The sequence below is a fragment of the Dryobates pubescens genome, chromosome 8 (assembly GCF_014839835.1).
Source record: "Dryobates pubescens isolate bDryPub1 chromosome 8, bDryPub1.pri, whole genome shotgun sequence".
Classification (NCBI taxonomy): domain Eukaryota; kingdom Metazoa; phylum Chordata; class Aves; order Piciformes; family Picidae; genus Dryobates; species Dryobates pubescens.
Window position 1 is genome coordinate 41,978,893 of NC_071619.1, and position 21,898 is coordinate 42,000,790.

The 21,898-nt window shown below is 51.0% G+C and overlaps 1 protein-coding gene across 1 annotated transcript; it reads left to right on the forward strand.

Moving 5' to 3' along the window:
• Positions 1-922: 922 nt before the first annotated feature.
• Positions 923-20,884, forward strand: CD86 (CD86 molecule). The gene is made up of 6 exons (XM_009898470.2): positions 923-1,005; positions 1,137-1,186; positions 3,838-4,179; positions 16,364-16,675; positions 19,320-19,451; positions 20,788-20,884. The coding sequence occupies exons 1-6, from the start codon at positions 950-952 to the stop codon at positions 20,805-20,807; spliced, it is 912 nt and encodes a 303-aa protein (XP_009896772.2). The 5' UTR covers positions 923-949; the 3' UTR covers positions 20,808-20,884.
• Positions 20,885-21,898: the final 1,014 nt, after the last annotated feature.

Consider the following 21,898-nt stretch of genomic DNA (forward strand, 5'->3'; position numbering starts at 1 on the left):
GGCTGCTGACCAGGATTTCAGACCCTTACACCACATGAACTCAAGCAGCCATGTGAGTATTTTGCTGAAAGGATCACAGAATCATAGAACTGTTGAGGTTGGAATAGACCTTCCAGATCATAGAATCATAGAATCAATAAGGTTGGAAAAGACCTCAGAAATTATCAAGTCCAACCTGTCACCCAACACCTCATGAATAACTAAACCATGGCTTCAAGTGCCACATCCAATCCCCTCTTGAACACCTCCAGAGATGGTGACTCCATCATCTCCCTGGGCAGCACATTCCAACGGCCAATCTCTCTTGCTGGGAAGAACTTTCTCCTCACCTCCAGCCTAAACCTCCCCTGGTGCAGCTTGAGACTATGTCCTCTTGTTCTGGTGCTGGCTGCCTGGGAGAAGAGACCAACCCCCACCTGGCTACAACCCTCCTTTAGGTAGTTGTAGACAGCAATGAGGTCTCCCCTGAGCCTCCTCTTCTCCAGGCTAAGCAACCCCAGCTCCCTCAGCCTCTCCTCTTAGGGCTTGTGCCCGAGGCCTCTCCCCAGCCTCATTGCCTTTACAAGGTCAGAGCCTTTTTTGTCTAAACTGATAGCAGTTTTTCTTGCCTGTGGATCCTGTGCTCTTTTGCCTCTCAGTTTTTTTTTCCTGTTGTGAAGATTGGTTCCTGTTACAAAACTGAAGGTCACACACTACATTGCTTCTGGTAGCTGATGTCATCACTCTGTCTCCCCCTCCTCCTCCTTCGGTGTCACTCTCTCCTCCCCCTCTACTTTCAATTCCCTCATCTTCTTCCCCATGCTGCCAGGCTGCTCACTCCTCTTTCCTCCACACCAGGCGTTTTGGGTCCTCATCTTGTCCTTTGCACCCCAGGGGCTCTGTGTTTCTTCCATGGCATGTCCTGTCTGCCGTAATCTTGCACCATGTGCCCTTCTCTCTAAAGCACAGCATGCTGCTCCTTGTCAAGGGCTGTGAAGCACACAGAAGGCCTTGCACCAGTCCACGGTGAGACTAATTTTCTCAGTAACCTCCCTCTTGCTAAAGCTCCTTGTTTTACCACTTCTTTGGGTGTACTGGAGGAGACACTGGAGTGTTTGAAACCTCTGACCTATTTCTTTCATTCTTCCTTCTTACAGCATCATGAAGGTCTGCATAGTCTTCCTTTGTGCTATGATTCTTCTCTCAGGTAAAAAGCACATTTTCAGTTGCACAAAATGCTTTGACTATTTGTGTCCTGATGTTGATTCTTTCTCATCCACTAAGGAACTAATTGCTTAGTAATTAATACTTGCTGTTGCACAGTCAAGGCAATGCAGCCTGTGTAATGCAAATCCAGACTGTGTGCAGGGACTCTCTAAACCACACAGTAAGTGCTTTCTGTCTTCAGCTTTGTCTCTTTACAGTACACTTATTTTATGTTGCTGTTAAGTTTTCAGTTGAAATCTACCTTTAAAATGTTTGTATATCACCTCTGTATGTCACAGAGCAGAGCAGGATTAAACTGAAAGCTGACAGTTTGATATAGAACAGCAGGGGTTTTAGGCAGCTGTGGAGATCGTTTTGCAGCCTACCGCTCTGAAGGAGTAGTCAAAACTTGGTGCCAGGAGAGAGGCTATAAATCTGCCCCTCCTTTTGAACACAGCAGAGGAATTTGTGTTTTCTGGCACAGAGGAGGTCTGCATTGCTCATTCCAAGGCAAGACTCTCCTCCTAAGTCCATTGCCATCTGTAAAGACGGCTATAGGCGGGAGGAAAATCATCCCCTTGTGTAACACGGCTCATGGTTTCTCTGCATGAAGGTATAATTGTGGTGGTTGACTATTGCTGTTAGCAAGATGATAGAATCATAGAATCATTTGGATTGGAAAAGACAGGGTGACAATCACTGCCCTGGTCCTGTTGGCCACACTGTTCAAGATACAGGCCAGGATGCCTTCTTGGCCACCTGGGCACACGCTGGCTCATTTTCAGCTGGCTGTTGATCACAGCCAGGTCTGTCTTTGCTGGGCAGCTTTCCAGCCACTCTGCCCCAAGCCTGCAGCATTCATGGGGTTGTTGTGACCCTAGTGTAGCACCCAGCACTTGGCCTTGCTGAATCTTGTGCAAGTGGCCTCAGCCTGTCCAAGACCCTGTCCAGAGCCTTCCTACCCTGCAGCAGATCAACACTCCTGCCCTGAGAGCACACTCCATCCCATCACCCAGATCACTGATAAAGATGTTAAAGAGAACTGGCCGTGATACTGACTGAGCCCTGGGCAGCACCATTTGGGACTGGATCAGCAACAGAACAGTTAGGTTTGACATTTACTCTATCATTAAACTCTAGATCAATTCCAGAACAGTGTGCACTTGGCTGTTTTGTTCCACTGCAATGCTGTGTTATTTCACTGGGACAATGAGCTCCATGTTTACAACAGGAATCGTGCAGGATCTCCTTTGTGGCAGAACTTCACAACACTCGGGACACAACACACAGGAATGGTTTGGAACTTTTACCTGTGTGGTAGGACTTCCTTGGAAAAGAAAATACAGGAAGAAAAATAAGAAAAGAGTTTTATGATCTGGCCTACACAACAGGAAGTGTCAAGTTGAGGAACTGTGTGTCCTGTCACACACGGTGGAACAATTTGTGTCTAAATGCTATAACTTTCATAGCTACTGTTGTTAGGTGTTGCTTACCCACAGAGCAGTGTGAATTTCTTCTTAGGAACACATTCTCCAGGCAGTTTCCTATTCCATTCTACTTTGCAATGAAGGAGTAAGGCTTTAACAGAAAAATCACTGTATAAAATACAAACTACAGAATTAACCAGGCTGGAAAAGACCTTTGAGATCATTGAGTCCAACCTCTCACCCAACACCATCTGATCAACTAAACCATGGCACCAAGTGCCTCATCCAGGCTCTTCCTAAACACCTCCAGGGATGGTGACTCCACCACCTCCCTGGGCAGCACATCCCAATGGCCAATCTCTCTTTCTGGGAAGAATTTCTTCCTAACATCCAGCCTAAACCTCCCCTGGTGCAGCTTGAGACTGTGTCCTCTTGTTCTGGTGCTGCTTGCCTGGGAGAAGAGACCAACCCCCACCTGGCTACAACCTCCCTTCAGGCAGTTGTAGAGAGCAAGAAGGTCTCCCCTGAGCCTCCTCTTCTCCAGGCTAAGCAACCCCAGCTCCCTCAGCCTCTCCTCACAGGGCTGTGCTCAAGGCCTCTCCCCAGCCTTGTTGCCCTTCTCTGGACATGTTCAAGTGTCTCGATGTCCTTCTTAAACTGAGGGGCCCAGAACTGGACACAGGACTCAAGCTGTGGCCTAACCAGTGCTGAGTACAGGGCACAATGACTTCCCTGCTCCTGCTGGCCACACTGTTCCTGATGCAGGCCAGGATGCCCCTGGCCTTCTTGGCCCCCTGGGCACACTGCTGGCTCATGTTCAGCCAGCTGTCAACCAGTACCCCCAGGTCCCTTTCTGCCTGGCTGCTCTCCAGCCACTCTGACCCCAGCCAATAGCTTTCAAATACAGGTATCAGCAGATAGGATGAGTGGTAGTGGCTTCAAACTAGAAGCAGCTTGATTTAGGTCAGAAATTAGAAGGAAATTCTTCCCCCAGGAGGGAGGTGAGTCACTGGAACAGGTCGCCTAGAGAAGTTGTGTGGGCTTCAAGCTGGGAAGTGTTTAACGCCAGGATGGATGGGGCTTGAGCAACCTGTCTAGGAGAAGGTGTCTCTGTCCATGGCAAGGGGTTGGGACTAGATGTCCTTTAAGGTCCATTGCAACCCATGCATTCTGTGATTCTTTGTGGCTGCTGCAAATCTTCATTTCTTCTCTCTCTTTGTCTCAGGTATTGCTGCCAATGTGCATCACGTGAAGTCATTTCTCAACCACACAGCGTTCCTGCCCTGCTCTTTTCCAAACCCTCAGAACATTAGCCTGCAGGATTTGAGAGTTTTTTGGCAGAAAGAGGATGTTGAAGTTGTGAATGAAGTATACCATGGCCAGGAAAAGCTTGCCAACCTCAACCCTAAGTACATCAATCGCACCAAGATGGACACGGAGAGATGGACCTTGCAGTTGTTAAACACAGGGATTGTGGATGAGGGAGAGTACACCTGCATTGTGCAGCACACAGATAAAGGGTCACCAAAGCTCATACACAAATCTAAGTGCCTGCTGCACATCATTGGTAAGAAATCTCTTCTAACTGTTTTCTGCTCTGGGGAGAGGGCTGAGGGAGTTCTCTGCCAACTTCTTCAGTCCAGAAATGCCATGTACTGTCCCCTGGCCAAAGAAGATGCACCTGCCCTGGAGCAGACCTTCTGAAAAATAGCATGGCATGGCATAGCATAGCATAGCATGGCATGGAATGGAATCAAATAGCATGGAATGGAATGGAATGGAATGGAATGGAATGGAATGGAATGGAATGGAATGGAATAGAATAGAATAGAATAGAATAGAATAGAATAGAATAGAATAGAATAGAATTAACCATCTTGGAAAAGACCTTCGAGATCATCCAGTCCAATCTATCATCCAACACCATCTGATCAACTAAACTATGGCACCAAGCACCCATCCAGTCTCTTCCTAAACTCCTCCAGGGATGGTGACTCCACCACCTCCCTGGGCAGCACATTCCAATGGCCAGTCTCTCTCTCTGTATAGAACTTCTTCCTAACATCCAGCCTAAACCTCCCCTGGCACAGCTTGAAACTGTGTCCTCTTGTTCAGGTGCTGCTTGCCTGGGAGAAGAGACCAACCCCCACCTGGCTACAACCTCCCTTCAGGCAGTTGTAGAGAGCAAGAAGGTCTCCCCTGAGCCTCCTCTTCTCCAGGTTAAGCAACCCCAGCTCCCTCAGCCTCTCCTCACAGGGCTGTGCTCCAGACCCCTCCCCAGCTTTGTTGCCCTTCTCTGGACACCTTCCAGCATCTCAACATCTTTCCTAAACTGAGGAGCCCAGAACTGGACACAGGACTCAAGGTGTGGCCTAACCAGTGCTGAGTAAAGATGGATAAGTGTATTCTCAATAGAGAGTGTTCAAGATACTCATCAACAACCTGGATGAGGGCACAGAGTGCCACTGTCAGCAGGTCTGCTCATGACACCAAGCTGGGTGGAGTGGGTGACAGTACAGAGGGGTGTGCTGCCATTCAGCAGGACTTGGGTAGGCTGGAGAGCTGGGCAGGGAGAAATGTAATTAAGTTCAACAAGGGCAAGTGCAGAGTCTTGCACGTGGGAAAGAGCAACCCCATGGATCAGTATAGGTTGGGGACTGACCTGCTGGAGAGCAGTGAAGGGGAAAAGGGCCTGGGGGTCCTAGTGGCTGGAAGGCTGACCATGAGCCAGCAATGTGCTCTGGTGGCCAAGAAGGCCACTGCCATTCTGGGCTGTATCAGAAGGGCTGTGGTCAGTAAGTCCAGAGAGTTTCTCCTCCCTCTCTGCTCTGCCCTGGTGAGGCCACATCTGGAATATTGTGTCCAGTTCTGGGCCCCTCAGTTCGAGAAGGACAGGGAACTGCTTGAAAGAGTCCAGAGCAGAGCCACAAAAACTATTAAGAGAGTGGAACATCTTCCTTACAAGGAGAAACTGAGGCAGCTGGGGCTCTTAGCTTGAAGAGGAGACTGAGAGGTGACCTCATTCATGTTTGTAAATGTGTAAAGGATGAGTGCCAAGGAGCTGGAGCCAGGCTCTGCTGGGTGATGCCCACTGACAAGACAAGAGGCAATGGGTGGGAGTTGAGGCACAGGAAGTTCCATGGAAACAGGAGGAAAATCTTTTTCCCTGTGAGGGTGACAGAGCCCTGGCACAGGCTGCCCAGGAGGGTTGTGGAGTCTCCCTCTCTGGAGATATTCAAGACCTGCCTGGATGAGATCCTCTGTGACCTGGTATAGGTGATCCTGCTCTGGCAGGGGGGTTGGACTGAACGATTTCTCAAGGTCCATCCAGCCCCTAACATACTGTGATTCTGCAAAAACCCTCTGCCCTGAATGAAAATACTCAGGTAGGAGAAGTAGAAGTCCTCAGTCAGAAGTGGTAGAAAATGAGGCAACAATTTGTCAGTATTTCTTCATTCCTGATTCCCATCCCATCGTACTTTGTAGTGAAAACCATTCTGCCTTCTTCCCCTTGCCTCCTGCAAGTTTTAGGCAGGAAAATGCACTTCTTCATATGCATCTGAAGCACTGCCTGCTATTAAAATCAACAATAGCATCACTGGTGGTAAATTAGAATTAGCACATAACATTCCTGCAAACACCCAGTTATTTTATTATGACATAAATTGCAGGGGAAATAAAGAAATGAGCAGCTCATGTGTGGAGGAGTAGAAATTCATATGCTCTGTTAAGACAGAAAATATCTCTCAAGAAAAACTGCAGGCAATCGTAGAATCAATGAGGTTGGAAAAGACCTCAGAGATCATCAAGTCCAACCTGTCACCCAACACCTCAGGACTAACTAAACCATGGCTGCAAGTGCCACATCCAGTCCCCTCTTGAACACCTCCAGGGATGGTGACTCCACCACCTCCCTGGGCAGCACATTCCAATGGCCAATCTCTCTTTCTGGGAAGAACTTCTTCCTAACATCCAGCCTAAACCTCCCCTGGCACAGCTTGAGACTGTGTCCTCTTGTTCTGGTGCTGGTTGCCTGGCAGAAGAGACTAAACCCACCTGGCTACAACCTCCCTTCAGGGAGTTGGAGACAGCAATAAGGTCTCCCCTGAGCCTCCTCTTCTCCAGGCTAAGCAACCCCAGCTCCCTCAGCCTCTCTTCACAGGGCTGTGCTCCAAACCCCTCCCCAGCTTTGTTGCCCTTCTCTGGACACCTTCCAGCAACTCAACATCTTTCCTAAACTGAGGAGCCCAGAACTGGACACAGGACTCAAGGTGTGGCCTAACCAGTGCTGAGTACAGGGCACAATGACCTCCCTGCTCCTGCTGGCCACACTGTTCCTGATGCAGGCCAGGATGCCATTGGCCTTCTTGGCCCCCTGGGCACACTGATGGCTCATGTTCAGCTGCTGTCAACCACTACCCCCAGGTCCCTTTCTGCCTGGCTGCTCTCAGCCACTCTGACCCCAGCCTGTAGCTCTGCCTGGGGTTGTTGTGGCCAATGTGCAGAACCTGGCACTTGGATGTGTTCAATCTCCTGCCCTTGGACTCTGCCCATCTGTCCAGCCTGTCGAAGAACCTCTGCAAAGCCCCTCAACTCTCTAACAGATCAACTCCTGCCTCCAGCTTGGTGTCATCTGCAAATTTACTGATGATGGACTCAATGCCCTCCTCCAGATCATCAATAAAGATATTGAACAGGATGGGGCCCAGCACTGATCCCTGGGGGACACCACTGGTGCCTGGCCGCCAGCTGGCTGTGGCACCATTCACCACCACTCTCCGGGCTCAGCCTCCAGCCAGTTCCTAACCCAGCTCAGAGTGCTGACAGCTGACAATCCCAGGTCCCTCAGAATCTCATATCAGACATGGAAGGGGGTTTGTATTTTGGTGTGTCACACTGAAAAGGATGCTGTACAAGGATGATAGAACAGTCACACAAAGCTCTCTAGATCACTCTGTGGACAAGCCCAGCTGGAAATGCTGAAGAACCTTCTGATACAGTTTGTGTGTTACTTACATGTATGACTTAAAAAAAAACATTTCAGCCTGGTCACAGGTGATGTTGCCCAGGGCTCAATGTTGGGACAAGTTCTCTTTAATATCTTTATCAATGACCTGGGCAATGGGATTGAGTTTGCAGATGACACTAGGCTGGGAGGGAGTGTTGATCTGCTGGAGAGTAGGAAGGCTCTGGACAGATTCCTGGACAAGCTGGATCAGTGGGCTGAGGCTAATTGTGTGAGCACAAACCCTGTGACAAGAGGCTGAGGGCCTGGGGTTGCTTAGCCTGGAGTAGCGGAGGCTCAGGGGAGACCTCATTGCTCTCTACAACTCCCTGAAGGGAGGTTGTAGCCAGGTGGGGGTTGGTCTCTTCTCCCAGGCAACCAGTACCTGAACAAGAGGACACAGTCTCAAGCTGTGCCAGGGGAGGTTCAGGCTGGATGTTAGGAAGAAATTCTTCCCAGCAAGAGAGATTGGCCATTGGAATGTGCTGCCCAGGGAGGTGGTGGAGTCACCATCACTGGAGGTGTTTAAGAGGAGCCTGGCTGAGGCACTTGGTGCCATGGTTTAGTTGATCAGATGGTGTTGGGTGAGAGGTTGGACTTGATGATCTCAAAGGTCTTTTCCAGACTGGTTAATTCTGTTCTGTTCTGTTGTATTCTATTCTATTCTATTCAACAAGGCCAAGTGCTGAGTGCTGTGCTTGGTTCACAACAGCCCCATCAGTGCTCCACGAGGCAGGTGGCAAGCAGCTAAACTGAGGCTTGTGCTGCTACAGCATGGCTCTAGTGTGTTCTTTGGCTAGATTGGGAAGGGAAATAGGTAAGACTAGGGAAGCTATTTCAAAATACACAGAGCTGGGAGTAAAACCAATGTTAGATTAGTATTTGTGTCCTTGTTTTAAAGGGGATGTTGAAAAATAGAAAAGCATGGGGAAAAGATCTACTCAAGTTTTCTGAAGGCTAGAAAATATTTGGTCCAACTGGAGACATTAGAAGACTGATCTGATTACCTTGTAGCACAGAAGACTCAGCCTTGTTTTCAGTGTGAGAATCTGACATGCACATAAAACACTGGGTATGAAAAAATAACTTCAAAAGAGGCTGGCTAATTCACTGAAGACTTAAAAACAGTCAGTGGCTTGAAGCAAGTGGCAAGTAAGGCACACAGGCACCTTAGAAAAATCATAGAGTCATTCTGGCTGGAAAAGACCTTTAAGATCATTGAGCAAAACCAGGTAGAGTGATTAGGGCCACTGAGAAGAATAATAAAGGTCTGCTGGATCTGCTGTCTGTTGATGTATTGAACTCTAAACCCACAGCATGTTTGGAAGACATGCTAGTCTAAATGCAAACAATTTCCTCTTTGCTCATAACAGTCCCAAGCTTTCATCTATGCATCCCACTCGCAACCTGACTTGCAACCCACATCACTTCTCAGTAAATTGAGGTGACAGAAACCATAAACCCAGGAAACACTGTGCCATTCCCATTTGTTTACTGTCAATAAGATTGAAGCTCTTAAATCACTTGTATTATCTGGCAAGTTTCACAGCCACAGATTACATTCCTGCCCTCCCTATAAAATGCCATGGAAAGAATAAATATTCCAGATCACAAGCTGGAGTGAGCAGTCAGCTAAATAAATCAGGATCTTGAGGAGGAAGAGGAAGCTTGAGGTCTCCTGATGGACAACTTAACTTGGGGAGTGACTGGCTGGAAAGCAGCCCTGAGGAGAGAGACTTGGGGGTGCTGGGGGAGGAGAAGCTCAACAGGAGCTCTCAGTGTGCACTTGCAGCCCAGAAAGCCAACCAGATCCTGGGCTGCAGCAAGAGAAGTGTGGCCAGCAGGGCAAGGGAGGGGATTCTCCCCCTCTGCTCAGCTCTGCTGAGACCCCACCTGGAGTCCTGCCTCCAGTTCTGGAGCCCCTATGACAAGAGGGATCTGGAGGTGCTGGAAGGTGTCCAGAGCAGGGCCACGAGGATGAGCAGAGGGCTGGAGCACCTCTCCTGTGAGGACAGACTGAAGGAGTTGGGGCTGTTCAGTCTGGAGAAGAGAAGGCTCCCAGGTGACGTCATTGTGGCCTTCCAGGATCTGAAGGGGGCTACAAGAAGGCTGGGGAGGGACTGCTCAGGATCTCAGGTAGTGATAGGACTAGGGGGAATGGAATGAAGCTGGAGGTGGGGAGATTCAGGCTGGAGGTGAGGAGGAAGTTCTTCCCCATGAGAGTGGTGAAGCCCTGGAATGGGTTGTCCAGGGAGGTGGTTGAGGCCCTGTCCTTGGAGGTGTTTAAGAGCAGGCTGGCTGAGGCTCTGGCCAGCCTGATCTTGTGTGGGGTGTCCCTGCCCATGGCAGGGGGTTTGGGACTAGATGATCCTTGTGGTCCCTTCCAACCCTGACTGATACTATGATACTACGAATTAAATTTTGGGATGTGAAAGATGTGGGGTTTTACATTTTGAATTCACAGCCATGGATCTCTTGAGGGGTTAAGTGACTTAGCTAAATCCTTCCTTGTTGGCATACAGCAAATGAAAGCAACACCATGTCTCTTCATCCATTTGTATTAAGAATTCACTGGGGCAAGGATTAGAGTTTGGATTCAACACATCAAGTGTCTGCAGAACAGTGCAACCCTCTTAGGTTCATCCCTTCTCCAGTGTTTCTCCATGTTGTCTTTACTCCTACAGGCACTAAACCAGGGAAGTGTTTTCAATGAAACCTTGAGTCTGTTTCTTGGGGTTTGCTATGGTTTGGGGTTTTTTAACTTGCTGTATGCCAGTGTGCAGTTAGTGTTATTTCTACCTCTCCTTGTCCTTTTCCCCCAGAGTCTTCTATTTCTGCCATGGTCCTTTTGGCCAAGCAAATCCTGGTTTAGAATATTTGGGAGATTATTCAACAGAGAGTATGGGTTGGGAGGTTCTATTTATCACTAATAGCTGTTCCAAGGGAAGTTTAGGCTCAAGGTGAGGAGAAAGTTCTTCCCAGAGAGAGTAATTGGCCATTGGAATGTGCTGCCCAGGGAGGTGGTGGAGTCACCATCCCTGGAGGTGTTCAAGAGGGGTCTGGACATGGCCCTTGGTGCCATGGTCTAGTAGTCATGAGGTCTTGGGTGACAGGTTGGACTTGATGATCTCTGAGGTCTTTTCCAACCTTGTTGACTCTATGATTCTAATATTTCATGTTTAAATAATTAGTTACAACCTTGTTTTGCTAATTCTTTCTTGCCTAGCAAACTTGACTTCCCAAAGCAGCAGCTATGTTTTCAATTGACTGAGATGAGTCCCCACCAGCACAAAGCGAAATAGCTCATGCTATGGTCACTTCACATAAAAGCTGAGCTGAGGGAGCTCCACTGTCCAGTTGAGTGAATTCCTTTATAGGCTACAAAATGATTCCTCATAATACTGACAGACACCAAGGATATTTCTACCTATGATAGTGCTGGATCTGCAGCTCATCCTATCTGAAGCCCCTCATACGATTTCTTTCTTTACATTTGACAGTTGGAAGTGTGTGGCTCCTCCCTTACTGAATCAGGAGGTCAAGCAGGCAGCACCTGTTGTAAATGTGCCCTCAGGAATGAGTGGCAGAGATACCAATGAATATGTATATTAGTATGCTGGAAGGTGTCCAGAGAAGGGCAGCAAAGCTGGGGAGGGGTTAGGAGCACAGCCCTGTGAGGAGAGGCTGAGGGAGCTGGGGTTGCTTAGCCTGGAGGAGGCCCAGGGGAGACCTTATTGCTGTTTACAACTCCCTGAAGGGAGGTTGTAGCCAGGTGGGGGTTGGTCTCTTCTCCCAGGCAGCCAGCACCAGAAGAATAGAATAGAATAGAATAGAATAGAATAGAATAGAATAGAATAGAATAGAATAGAATAGAATAGAATAGAATAGAATAGACCAGGTTGGAAGAGACCTTCAAGATCATGTCCAACCTATTATCCAACACCACCTAATCAACTAAACCATGCAACCAAGCATCCTATCAAGTCTCCTCCTAAACACCTCCAATGATGGTGAAGCTGCACCAGTGGAGGTTTAGGCTGGATGTTAGGAAGAAGTTCTTCCCAGCAAGAGAGATTGGCCATTGGAATGTGCTGCCCAGGGAGGTGGTGGAGTCACCATCCCTGGAGGTGTTTAGGGAGAGCCTGGATGGGGCACTTGGTGCCATGGTTTAGTTGATTAGATGGTGTTGGGTGTTGGTGATGATCTCGAAGGCCTTTTCCAACCTGGCTAATTCTCTCCTCTCTTCTCTTCTCTTCTCTTCTCTTCTCTTCTCTTCTCTTCTCTTCTCTTCTCTTCTCTTCTCTTCTCTTCTCTTCTCTTCTCTTCTCTTCTCTTCTCTTCTCTTCTCTTCTCTTCTCTTCTCTTCTCTTCTCTTCTCTTCTCTTCTCTTCTCTTCTCTTCTCTTCTCTTCTCTTCTCTTCTCTTCTCTTCTCTTCTCTTCTCTTCTCTTCTCTTCTCTTCTCTTCTCTTCTCTTCTCTTTTCTCTTCTCTTCCAACCTGGCTAATTCTCTCTTCTCTCTCCTCTCTTCTCCTTCTCCTCCTCTCCTCTCCTCTCCTCTCCTCTCCTCTCCTCTCCTCTCCTCTCCTCTCCTCTCCTCTCCTCTCCTCTCCTCTCCTCTCCTCTCCTCTCCTCTCCTCTCCTCTCCTCTCCTCTCCTCTCCTCTCCTCTCCTCTCCTCTCCTCTCCTCTCCTCTCCTCTCCTCTCCTCTCCTCTCCTCTCCTCTCCTCTCCTCTCCTCTCCTCTCCTCTCCTCTCCTCTCCTCTCCTCTCCTCTCCTCTCCTCTCCTCTCCTCTCCTCTCCTCTCCTCTCCTCTCCTCTCCTCTCCTCTCCTCTCCTCTCCTCTCCTCTCCTCTCCTCTCCCCTCCCCTCCCCTCCCCTCCCCTCCCCTCCTCTCCTCTCCCCTCCTCTCCTCTCCCCTCCCCTCCTCTCCCCTCCTCTCCCCTCCCCTCCCCTCCCCTCCCCTCTCCTCTCCTCTCCTCTCCTCTCCCCTCCCCTCCCCTCCCCTCCCCTCCCCTCCTCTCCTCTCCCCTCCTCGCCTCTCCCCTCCCCTCCCCTCCCCTCCTCTCCCCTCCTCTCCCCTCCCCTCCCCTCCCCCCCCCTCCCCTCCCCTCCCCTCCCCTCCCCTCCTCTCCTCTCCTCTCCTCTCCTCTCCTCTCCTCTCCTCTCCTCTCCTCTCCTCTCCTCTCCTCTCCTCTCCGAACCTCTCCTCTCCGAACCTCTCCTCTCCTCTCCTCTCCTCTCCTCTTCTCTTTTGCTATTTACAGGTACCAGTATTCAGCTAGTGGAACTACCTCTACAGAAGGTCTGTGCCTGGGCACTTCAAATGAATCCAATGAGTTATAGAGTTTAGAATCAAAACTGATTGGACAAGTGGCAGGGGTGGGGTCTGTCCATGACCGGCAAACCCGCAACCCGGAGTGGTTTGGCACTACCTTAACCAAAACTCCATCAAGCAAAGGCTTGGCTTACCCACCAACTGAAACCTTTGTAGAATCTTTCCTTGCTAATGTGTCTATAGTCCAGGACACGTGGCACGGATGTGCCGTAATAAGGAAATAGAGAATGGCGCCGACCATGTGGCTTCTCCCAGAGCTCAAGGGTCCAGGAGCCTCCCAGGGGAAACTTCAGAGGCTTTTGCAGCTTGATCCATGAAGCACCTTGCCTGGCAAGGGTTCCCCACTGTGGGGCTGCAGCGGTTCGGGACGGGTGTTGCACACGGGCTACCGTGGTTTCGTCCCGTGGCGATGGCCGATGCAGCGGTTGAGCCCGTCCGTGGGGCACGGGGTACGGCCCACAGGGTCAGCACGCCACGCGGGTCAGCACGAGCACGGGTCAGCATGCAGCGCGGGTCAGCAGGCAGCGCGGGTCAGCACGAGCGCGGGTCAGCACGAGCGCGGGTCAGCAGGCAGCGCGGGTCAGCACGCTGCGCGGGTCAGCAGGCTGCGCGGGTCAGCACGAGCGCGGGTCAGCACGAGCACGGGTCAGCACGAGCGCGGGTCAGCAGGCAGCACGGGTCAGCACGAGCGCGGGTCAGCAGGCAGCGCGGGTCAGCAGGCCGCGTGGGTCAGCAGGCAGCGCGGGTCAGCAGGCAGCGCAGGTCAGCACGAGCACGGGTCAGCACGAGCGCGGGTCAGCAGGCAGCGCGGGTCAGCAGGCCGCGCGGGTCAGCACGCTGCGCAGGTCAGCAGGCAGCGCGGGTCAGCACGAGCGCGGGTCAGCAGGCAGCACGGGTCAGCACGCCGCGCGGGTCAGCACGCAGCGCGGGTCAGCAGGCAGCATGGGTCAGCACGAGCGCGGGTCAGCACGCCGCGCGGGTCAGCAGGCAGCATGGGTCAGCACGCCGCGCGGGTCAGCAGGCAACACGCGTCAGCACGAGCACGGGTCAGCACGAGCGCGGGTCAGCAGGCCGCGCGGGTCAGCAGGCCGTGCGGGTCAGCACGCTGCGCGGGTCAGCAGGCAGCGCGGGTCAGCACAAGCGCGGGTCAGCAGGCAGCACGGGTCAGCACGAGCACGGGTCAGCACGAGCGCGGGTCAGCACGCCGCGCGGGTCAGCAGGCAGCACGAGTCAGCACGAGCACGGGTCAGCAGGCAGCAAGGGTCAGCAGGCCGCGCGGGTCAGCACGAGCGCGTGTCAGCAGGCAGCAAGGGTCAGCAGGCCGCGCGGGTCAGCACGCAGCGCGGGTCAGCAGGCAGCGCGGGTCAGCACGAGCGCGTGTCAGCAGGCAGCAAGGGTCAGCAGGCCGCGTGGGTCAGCAGGCAGCGCGGGTCAGCACGAGTGTGGGTCAGCAGGCAGCACGGGTCAGCAGGCAGCGCAGGTCAGCAGGCAGCACGAGTCAGCACGAGCGCGGGTCAGCACACAGCGCGGGTCAGCACGCCGCGCTGGTCAGCAGGCTGCGCGGGTCAGCACGAGCGCGGGTCAGCAGGCAGCACGGGTCAGCACGAGCGGGGGTCAGCAGGCAGCGCGGGTCAGCACGAGCGCGGGTCAGCAGGCAGCACGGGTCAGCAGGCCGCGCGGGTCAGCAGGCAGCACGGGTCAGCACGAGCGGGGGTCAGCAGGCAGCGCGGGTCAGCAGGCCGCGCGGGTCAGCAGGCAGCGCGGGTCAGCACGCCGCGCAGGTCAGCAGGCAGCGCGGGTCAGCACGAGCACGGGTCAGCACGAGCGCGGGTCAGCAGGCTGCGCGGGTCAGCAGGCAGCGCGGGTCAGCACACAGCGCGGGTCAGCACGCCACGCTGGTCAGCAGGCTGCGCGGGTCAGCACGAGCGCGGGTCAGCAGGCAGCGCGGGTCAGCACGAGCGCGGGTCAGCAGGCCACGCGGGTCAGCAGGCAGCGCGGGTCAGCACGAGCGCGGGTCAGCAGGTAGCGCGGGTCAGCAGGCCACGCGGGTCAGCACGCCGCGCGGGTCAGCAGGCAGCGCGGGTCAGCACGAGCGCGGGTCAGCACAGCGCGGGTCAGCACGAGCACGGGTCAGCACGAGCGCGGGTCAGCACACAGTGCGGGTCAGCACGAGCGCGGGTCAGCACACAGCACGGGTCAGCACGCCGCGCGGGTCAGCAGGCAGCACGGGTCAGCACGCCGCGCGGGTCAGCAGGCAGCGCAGGTCAGCACGCCGCGCGGGTCAGCAGGCAGCGCGGGTCAGCACGCCGCGCGGGTCAGCAGGCAGCAAGGGTCAGCACGAGCGCGGGTCAGCAGGCAGCACAGGTCAGCACGAGCGCGGGTCAGCAGGCAGCAAGGGTCAGCACGAGCACGGGTCAGCAGGCAGCACGGGTCAGCACGAGCGCGGGTCAGCAGGCAGCAAGGGTCAGCACGAGCGCGGGTCAGCACACAGCGCGGGTCAGCACGCCGCGCGGGTCAGCAGGCTGCGCGGGTCAGCAGGCAGCACGGGTCAGCACGAGCGCGGGTCAGCACGCAGCGCAGCTCTGCACGCAGTGTGGGTCAGCAGGCAGCGCAGCTCTGCACGCAGCGTGGGTGCAGGCAGCGCGCGTCAGCACGCAGCTGGTGGCAATGTGCAGCGAGGCCTTCTGGAGCGCTGGTTTGAGTCCTGGGCGAGGCAGACACCCTAGCGGCACAGGCACGTGCGCAGGCAGAGCATGGGGCGCTTGCTTACCTAGCAACCCCTATTGACCCTTTGCCCCAACAAATACTGCTCCAGTGAGCATCCATTGCTAACAGGACAATTAACCAATGGAATGGTGTTTTGCCAGACATGGCAGAAGCATGCACCATGAAGGGGGCAAACACCAGCACGCCGCCTGGCCCTCGTTTACCACAGGGGCGGAAACACGCCCAGGCAGGTTGTTTACCTGGACTCGGTGGCACCAAGATCCCCTGCACCAACTCCAGAAGGGAGGGGGGAAAGGGGGTTTAAGTCAAACACACAGAAGCATGTTCTGGCAATATTTGGGGCACAAACCTGGACATAAGCACCATTCACCACAGCACTGTGTCCCATTCCCATTCTGTGCTTATGCCAAGAGGTCTGAGGTGTCAATGTATCTAAAGAAAGCGGAACAGACAGAGGCCATTGTCTGGCTGATCAGACTTACATCCTTGAAACACCCTAAGGACATGGAGCAGCCAGTCTACACCTACATTAAAAACATGACAAACCCTTCTTGGGACTCCCATTGTTTTCCTGGGAAAACTGTTTAGACTGCTTTGTGCTTGAAGATCTTAAACAGCTGGCAGGGGCTGTCACAAGATGTGCTACGTCTGACTCATGATGCTTCCTCTTTGGTCTCTTTCAGCCAACTACAGTCAACCTGAGATAGAATGGCTGCACACTGGAGAACTAAAGCCCAAGGAGTACTTGAATCTTTCCTGCTCTTCCAGAGGGGGTTATCCTGAGCCCAAGAAGATGTCTTGGGTAGTTTCATATGAAAACAAAACGCAACATTTTACAGCTCACATGGATGTCTCACAGGATGCTGTATCAAAGCTGTACAAGGTTACAAGCAAGCTGGATATCTCAGTTCCTACAAACACTCCCACTAATATCAGCTGCCTGCTTTACCTTGGAGAGCAGCTGGAGAACCTTTTCTCAGTGCCACTACGTATAAGTGAGTGTCCCTATAACCCTTTCAGGTTCTGCATGGGCACATTGCAGTAGAGGTGATCACAGATAGCAGCATAGTCAGGGCAGAGAATAAAGCCTAAGGAGCAGCAGGAGTTAATTATGAGGGTTATATGTTCTCCATCCTGTTCACCAATAGCCATGACCACCAAATGCCCTCTCCAGTCTTATTACAGTTAGGAGAGGGCACAGAGAAGGAGGGCTATTGGTACACAACCCAGAGCACAGCCTTGTTCATCCCCTCCCCAGATGATGCTGCAGTAGGAATAAAGCAACCTGGATGTCCGAATTAGGTGAGATCATGGAGATCAAGTCCAGATGGGGCAAGAAGCAGTTTAGGGCCTCATCCATCTAAATTTTACCTATCTCCCAGGACAGAGCTTTCCCCAACCTCTTTCAGAAAACTGTTCCAATGTTTGGCTGCCCTGAGAGTAAAAAAGATTATTTATATATAGAGAGAATAGAATAGAATAGAATACAACAGAATATAATAGAATAGAGTAGAATAGAATAGAGTAGAGTAGAATAGAATAGAATAGAATAGAATAGAATACAACAGAATATAATAGAATAGAGTAGAGTAGAATAGAGTAGAGTAGAATAGAATAGAATAGAATAGAATAGAATAGAATAGAATAGAATAGAATAGAATAGAATAGAATAGAATAGAATAGAATTAACCAGGTTGGAAAAGACCTTTGAGATCATCAAGTCCAACCTATCACCCAACACCATCTAATCAACTAAACCATGGCACCAAGTGCCTCATCCAGGCTCTTCCTAAACACCTCCAGTGATGGTGACTCCACCACCTCCCTGGGCAGCACATTCCAATGGCCAATCTCTCTTTCTGGGAAGAACTTCCTAACATCCAGCCTGAACCTCCCCTGGTGCAGCTTGAGACTGTGTCCTAGTTCCTCTTGGACAGTTCTTCTGGGTTAACACATTAATGCTAGATATGAGAAACTGCCTCTGATGTCCATACATTCTAGGATTTTAACATAATATTCAAATACAAGACAGAAGTCTTTGGAGGTTTGCACAGCTCTCCATGTTGCTTATGAGCATCAACCTGGCTATATTAGCTGGAGTGCTGCATCCTCCTCTTCCATATTCAATTCTTATTCTCTCTTCTCAGGCTTATCAGCCACCTGATAAGCAGTGATGCTGGGTGAGAAACTACAAACTCCACATGAACAGCTTTGTTTGGCCATAACTCAGCTGCTAACCCCAGCAACCAAAGCCTCAAAAGTACAATAACCAGAAATAGAGGGAAGCTCCTTTTCATTCTGTTACTTTCACATCCCTTATCACAATTCATTAGGTTTTGACCATCATTTCCAACAGATACCAAGTTGTGACATCTCCCAGGTTCCAACATCTCCCAGGTTCTTCAAACTTGTACAGTGGCTCTTTTATTAATTATCACAGTACCACAATATCACCAAGGTTGGAAGAGACCTCGAGGAGCATCAAGTCCAACCTGACACCACAAACCATATGACTAGACCATGGCACCAAGTGCCACATCCAATCTCCTCTTGAAGACCTCAAGGGATGGTGACTCCACCACCTCCCTGGGCAGCACATCCCAATGACGAACGACTCTCTCGGGGAAGAACTTTCTCCTCACCTCCATCCTAAACTTCCCCTGGCACAGCTTGAGACTGTGTCCTCTTGTTCTGGTGCTGGTTGCCTGGGAGAAGAGACCAACCCCTTCCTGGCTACAACCTCCCTTCAGGGAGTTGGAGACAGCAAGAAGGTCTCCCCTGAGCCTCCTCTTCTCCAGGCTAAGCAACCCCAGCTCCCTCAGCCTCTCCTCACAGGACTGTGTTCCAAGCCCCTCCCCAGCTTTGTTGCCCTTCTCTGGACACATTCAAGAGTCTCAATGTCCTTCTTAAACTGAGGGGCCCAGAACTGGACACAGTACTCAAGGTGTCACCTGACCAGTGCTGAGTACAGGGCACAATGACTTCCCTGCTCCTGCTGGCCACACTGTTCTTGATGCAGGCCAGGATGCCATTGGCCCTCTTGGCCACCTGGGCACACTGCTGGCTTATGTTTAGGCGGCTGTCAATCAGCACCCCCAGGTCCCTTTCTGTTTGGTAGCTCTCCAGCCACTCTGACCCCAGCCTGCAGCACTGCATGGGGTTGTTGTGGCTAAAGTGCAGCACCTGGCATTTGGATTTATTAAATGCCATCCTGTTGGACTCTGCCCATCTGTCCAGCCTGGCAAGGTCCCTCTGCAGAGCTCTCCTACCCTCTAACAGATCAACTCCTGCCCCCAGCTTGGTGTCATCTGCAAATTTGCTGATGACTGATTCAATCCCCTCATCCAGATGATTAATGAAGAATATTATATGTTGGTTCTCTCTCACCTAGTACTCAAACTTCAGGAAGAGCATTTTGCCTTACTGCTGTTGGAGTAGCTTTCAAGACTTGGTAGTTTTGCTAGTTATTGGCAATAGAAACAAGGCAGCGTGGATAGCGATTGACGCCAGTAAACCACTGTAACAGCAAAGGATGCTGAGGGCCTTTCCCTGATCTTTTAATTCATGTAACTTTGGGAAAGATTAAGTCACCAAATTTAATCTTAGCTGTGTGTATCTCTTCTGTGTTTTAATATTCAGAGATACAGAGTGAAGAAACGCAGCAAGCGAAGATGGATTTCTTTGCCGCCCTTACAGCTGCGGCGATACTGATCACACTTCTTCTGGGTTTTGTGATACTGAAGAACAGAAACATCTCATCTACCAATCAGAGTAAGTTATTACCTCTCAGCTTCAGCTCTACTGTCCCTCAAGTCACAGTCTTTGCTCTCTGTAATCATGCCTTTACCTACATTCGAGCTGCTGGCAGAAGGTTAAGTTTCATACTGGGCTGAAGCTAAACTTCCTGGGACTTAAACTAAGAAATTCAGTTCCTGCAACAACTTAATAAATCCAGCATCAGTCCAAAATATCTCTGTGCTGTGTGAAACTGCCATGGCACCAGCTTACCACTTTTCCCTGCAGTTCATCCTTTTATTCTGTTTTATTGGTACATTTGTCTCCTAAAACCACTAAGCTGTACAAACCTTTCTTATCCATCATCACTTATAAGAAAGGTGGAGCTGGGGAAGGGAGGAGATGAGCCTTCCATCAAGTGTAAGCATCTCTGTCATCAGAGTGCTGAAGGATCCAAGGCATTGCTATAGAACAGTGTGGTGGGTGAATGCCCATCCTGAAAACAAAGGGCAGGAGGGCTTGCAAGGGCTTGGCCCTCCCTGCAGGGCATTTTCCCCATGGAAACTGAGTCTGCTCCACTCCGCCCTCCCTGCCCAGCTAGGGTATAAAAGGGAGGACATTGCAGTCATTAGCTCTCCTTTTTGGCTTCTGCCTGTCCTGCATGAGAGCTACTGCAGCTGCCTTCCTGCTCCTCTGCCACGTGGTCAGGCCTGATCCTTCTCCCTGCTGCCTCCATGACTCTTCAGAGAGAGGCTGGTTTTGTATTCTTGGGGTTTTTTTTACCCTCCCATCCATCCTTGTTCCTTGCCCACCTTACCTGTTATTGTTTTTTTAATATATATATATAGTTTAAAGAAAACTCTTTACCTCTCTACTTCCAGGCCGACTCCAAATTATTGCTTGGTGGATTTGCTCCTTCCTTTTCCTTTTTTTCTCTCTCTGTTGGGAGGGAGGAGGGGGGAGTGGGGGAGAGATTCTCAGCCTTGCCCCCATCTGAGCTCTTAACTCCTAGTTAAGGTTCAAACCACTACAAACAGTCTGCCCAATACCAGTCTGGAAGAATCAACTTTTACTGGGAACAGAATTAGATCCTGGCATTGCACTGCTCTATTTTGTTCCAGTGCTAGGTCTCAGCAGTCCAGGGTTTACCCTGCACTGAAATGATCCTCATGCTGACATCAGGGTCTGTCCTTCCTTGTAGCAAGAGGGAAGTGTATTATTCAGAGTCAGACCTGCTCCCTTGCACAGCCCATGTTCCTGAGTCCCACCTCATTCTTTTTCCAAATCCCAGGGTAACTGGACATTTTCTATCAACTCTTGTTTCAGCTCCTGGTTCTCATGTTTCTGTACCACACGTGTGCATCTGTTTTAGGTGTTGGTCTAGCAGTTTAGAAGCTATCCAGCTTGAAACTGAGGCCATCAGTCAGACTGCTGACTGGGAACCATCTCTGTACATAGCAAGACTTGGCATCCCATGTTCATAGATGCTCCTCCAGAACAAGAATCCCTCTCAGATGCCCTACAGAACAACATGCAGAGTCTGAAATCCAATGTCCAGTGTTCTCTGCTTTGATTTTTGCTGCAGAATGGTGGTCAATAAGATGTTCTGGCTGTCTTCATGCTATCTTTTTGTTGTACCTTCCAATACAACCTGTGACATAGTAAAATCCTGTAAGTGATTGAAGAAAGCACAGCTCCTGGGTTACCAAAGAGAATGCCTCAGAAAGAGAGTTATGGCACAATCTGTGGATCATAGCCATCACTGGAAACGTGATCAGATGCAGACTATTAATCCTGAGCCATAAATGCTTTTGGCAGAACCAGCGTGGCTTTGTACCAGTAACTTCTTGCCAAGCTCCACAGCAGAAAGAGGAAGTTCAGGGCAGTTCTCCACCTTCTGAGAAAACCCATGCCATTCCTATCAGACATTTTAAACTAGAAATCACCTGAAGGAAACACTTGATTTAAACATGATTTCTGGTTATCTTAGGGTTTTTGTTTGTTTGTTTGTTTCTTTACTACCATCCAAGCTTAATGTGTCCTCCACACAGTGTTCTTCTGTATCCTATACTAGTTGTGCAGGTGGGGGCAGGGGTAGAAAATGATAGCATGAGGTACCACTTATATGCCATTGTCTAAGTAGATAGTTAAAAAATATTATATAAGTAGGTCATGTTCCACTTCAGTTGTCTGTGCTCTCCCTTTCTAAATTTTGCTTCAAACCTTGAAGACAGAGCAGTCTGTGTTGCTGGCATGCTCAGCAATAGGAAGTATCATAGAATCATAGAATCAATAAGGTTGGAAAAGACCTCAGATCATCAGGTCCAACCTGTCACCCACACCTCATGACTACTAAACCATGGCACCAAGTGCCACATCCAATCCTCTTTTGAACACCTCCAGGGACAGTGACTCCACCACCTCCCTGGGCAGCACATGAATCCCTTGGTAAACATGCTCTGTTTCATTCCAAATGTGCCAGT

Excerpts from the sequence above, each read along its gene's own strand:
- CD86 (XM_009898470.2), top strand. The coding sequence starts at position 950 with ATGCTGCTCCTTGTCAAGGGCTGTGAAGCACACAGAAGGCCTTGCACC. Across the intron at positions 4,180-16,363 it reads GTGCCTGCTGCACATCATTG|CCAACTACAGTCAACCTGAG; the intron begins GTAAGAAATCTC and ends GGTCTCTTTCAG. Across the intron at positions 19,452-20,787 it reads CATCTCATCTACCAATCAGA|GTGTTGGTCTAGCAGTTTAG; the intron begins GTAAGTTATTAC and ends CATCTGTTTTAG.